At 35.7% G+C, this 3,327-nt stretch overlaps 1 protein-coding gene across 3 annotated transcripts; it reads left to right on the top strand.

Moving 5' to 3' along the window:
* The first annotated feature begins 730 nt into the window (after positions 1-730).
* Positions 731-2,981, top strand: LOC149607130 (uncharacterized). 3 transcript variants are annotated; one of them, XM_089860191.1, is made up of 3 exons: positions 731-921; positions 1,126-1,273; positions 1,340-2,981. In XM_089860191.1, the coding sequence occupies exons 2-3, from the start codon at positions 1,154-1,156 to the stop codon at positions 2,888-2,890; spliced, it is 1,671 nt and encodes a 556-aa protein (XP_089716317.1). In that variant the 5' UTR covers positions 731-921; positions 1,126-1,153; the 3' UTR covers positions 2,891-2,981. The 3 variants fall into 3 exon arrangements, with proteins under 3 accessions (XP_089716317.1, XP_089716318.1, XP_089716316.1); XM_089860192.1 differs by having other exon boundaries at positions 1,126-2,042; positions 2,127-2,981; XM_089860190.1 differs by having other exon boundaries at positions 1,126-2,981.
* Positions 2,982-3,327: the final 346 nt, after the last annotated feature.

Raw genomic sequence — 3,327 nt, 5'->3', positions numbered from 1 at the left:
CGAGCCACGGAAGACCGAAAATTAAATGGTCGTCAGGTATTGTGAAAAAACTTTGACTTTTTACGTTACTTATAAAACTTAAAACCAACTTTACCGGGTGGGCTCTAACCACAAACCTTTCGGTTAACAGCCGAACGCGCTAACCATTACGCCACGGAAGCCCGGAAATTTATTTGTCGTCCGGTATTCTGGAAAAACTCTGACTATTTACAATACATCTGAGACCAGACAACACCGCTCCCGCTTGGGCTCGAACCAACAACCTTTCGGTTAACAGCCGAACGCGCCAACCATTGCGCCACGGAAGCCTAAAAATTAAATGGTCGTCAGGTATTGTGGAAATACTTTTATATGTTGCGTTACAGCTGACACCTCACAACACCGCTCCCGGGTGGGCTTGAACAACCAACCTTTCGGGTAACAGCTGAACGAGCTAACCAATGCGCCACGGAAGCCCAAAAGTTAAATATTTGTCAGGCATTGTGGAAAAACTTTGACTTTTTACGTTACTTATAAAACTTAACACCAACGTTCCCGGGTGGACTTGAACCACCAACCTTTCGGATAACAGCCGAACGCGCTAACCATTGCACCACGGAAGCCCGGATATTAAATGGTCGTCAGGTATTGTGGAAAAACTTTGGCTTTTTACGTTTCTTATAAATCTTTACAAAACCGTTCCCGGGTGGACTTGAACCACTAACTTTTTGATTAACAGCTGAACACGCTCAAGGTCTATAGAGTTGCCGCTTCGCTAATATAGGTTTGCTCACGCGCCCATCTTTTACCTTCGAAAATTCGCGACTTTTATTGGCTGCCGAATATGACGTCTCCCGTAGACCTTAGTGAAGCATCGTCTGCTTATGTATAGTCTTTCGAGGCGCGAGTTGTGCAGCTTGTGCTGTATTGGCATCCTCAAAGGTAAATTAATTACTTTATTCTGATAACTTTTTTGTATGAAATATTAATGCTAAATTAGGAAGCTTTTAGAGATATTTGGAACTTGCTTCTTTAGTTTATTTGTATTAAGACTTAAGGGATAAGACTAGGGACTCGGTTCGGGTTGTTATAACTTATTTGGGTGCAAAACCAAAATACTAATGTGAATAAATTGTATATTTTTAGATTCATACATAATAAAAATTTATGAGCCATGCCTGGAACAAGGTGCGCGGTCGCGACGTGCAATAATAGCCTAGTTTTAACCAAAAAGAATGATAGTACAAAACATATTGTGTATCACAAATTTCCAAATGACATTCATAGGAGAAAGGTTTGGGCATTTAAATGCCGCAGAGAGGATAAATTCAATCCCATGACTAGTCATGTTTGCTCGCAGCACTTTAACGAACATGCCTACAAAAGGGATCTTAGGTCTGAGTTGCTGGGGATTCCTAATAAAAAGGAATTATTGGAAGACGCTATTCCAACTGAAAATTTGGGACTGAAAGGAAGTCAAAACTGTAAATCTACAGAGAGAAAATCCACAGTGCAACGAAGAGAGGAGCGAGTCATCATTAACAATTTAATAAAGAAATCTAGTCCTTCTGCAATTGATAATCTCACGAATGAAGCAACTAATGTTCAAACTAATTGTGATAACATGGATCGTAGCCCTGATCATATGATTCCTAAACGTGATACTGTTGTTTTTAAACGCAAACCATGCTGTAAATGCGAGAGATTAGAGAAACAAAATAGAACATTACGAGCTCATTATAGCAAATTGAAAATTAAAGAAATGAAAAATGAGAAGAAAATTAAAGAATTAAAAATTGAACAAGCAATGAAGAGTGTAATTAGTACTGAAGAAGTAAAGAAACTCAAGAGAATGAAGAATGACAAAAGGAAAAAAGAAGAATTTAAGGAGAAATGCACCAATATTTTAAATGATATTTTCTCACCTAGTCAAATTAAGAAACTAATGGGGAAAAAAATGGTTATCTGGTCTGCCGATGATCTCGCACGGGCTTTTACTTTGCGATACCTTAGCAGAAAAGCTTATATGTTTTTAAAAAATGACCTGCGATATCCATTACCAGGTTTGTCAACATTAAGGCGGTATGCATCAAAACTAAATTTAAGACAAGGAATTTTACAAGATGTTTTAAATATTATGAAACTAGCTGGATCTAAAAAATCAAATATAGAAAAAATATGTGTCATAACGTTTGACGAAATGAAAATTTCATCGCAATATGAATATGATGTGAAAGCCGATCAAGTAGTTGGAAAACATAGTCAAATGCAGGTAGCAATGCTTAGGGGCTTATTTTCACCTTGGAAACAACCTGTTTACATTGGCTTTGATACCAAAATGACTAAAAAACTGTTGTTGGACATAATATCCAAAGTTCATGAGGCAGGGTATTTAATAGTCTCATCTGTCTGTGATATGGGGGGAGGTAACATGGGTTTATGGAGAGAAATGGGTGTATCTATCCATAAAAATTGGTTTCAACATCCCATAGCAACTGATCAAATTATTTATTGCTTCGCTGATGCCAAAAAATTCTATAAAAAATATGCCAATCTGGATTTAAGAGACTCAAGTCAGAGTGATCATTGTTATCAATTACCATCTTGGGCTACAATATTATCTTATGGCGGTTTAATTGTTCCTAGCTCTACTTTCTTAAAAGCAATGAATTCATTTGAAACCATTTTTCGTAATTTCCTTCCAAACAAAGTCCTCGCCAACGAAATAAATATTGTTAAAAACATATCCAATTCAATTCACCAAGAACATGAAACTTATCCTTTGGATTTAATCCATTCATTTGTCAAATTAAGAATTTTCATTAGAATGAAATATCACAATTCAATCAAGCCCAGCAAGACAGATTGTGGGAGAAAATTAGGTAAAAAATTTAAGAAAATTGTAAACTAAAGTTCCTATAATTGTTATAATTGGCTGGAGTTTTCAAATTAAGATCTCAAAACTCATCAATAGAAATAAAATTCATTTCATTGGAATTATACTTGGTTTAAATTTTTTTGGTCTAATGCATTGATTACTTATCACCGTTATTAAGTAATTGTAATCATTTTCCTCTTGAATTTAAAGAAAATCATAATAGGTACTGAACTATGAAGTTTGATAGAAGCATAAAGTTTCGGTTTCTGCCTTACTATTTATTAAAATGTGCACAATTATCTATGCCAAACCCTTTCTAATTATTTAATTTAAAAAATATATAAAAATTATGCCCTATAATTAGCGTTTTAAAAATAAATTTCATGGCAATTCTCATATAGTCTACCGTACAGAATCAAAACCGCGCGCGCTTGAGGTCTAAGGCTGACGTCACGTAAGGGGGGGTTGGA

The sequence above is a fragment of the Phalangium opilio genome, unplaced genomic scaffold (assembly GCF_054372755.1).
Source record: "Phalangium opilio isolate 3A_F unplaced genomic scaffold, DU_Popi_V2 ptg000352l_1, whole genome shotgun sequence".
In the NCBI taxonomy this organism is placed as follows: Eukaryota; Metazoa; Arthropoda; class Arachnida; order Opiliones; family Phalangiidae; genus Phalangium; species Phalangium opilio.
The sequence above is the reverse complement of the archived record's forward strand: the minus strand, read 5'-3'. Positions and strand labels throughout refer to the sequence as shown.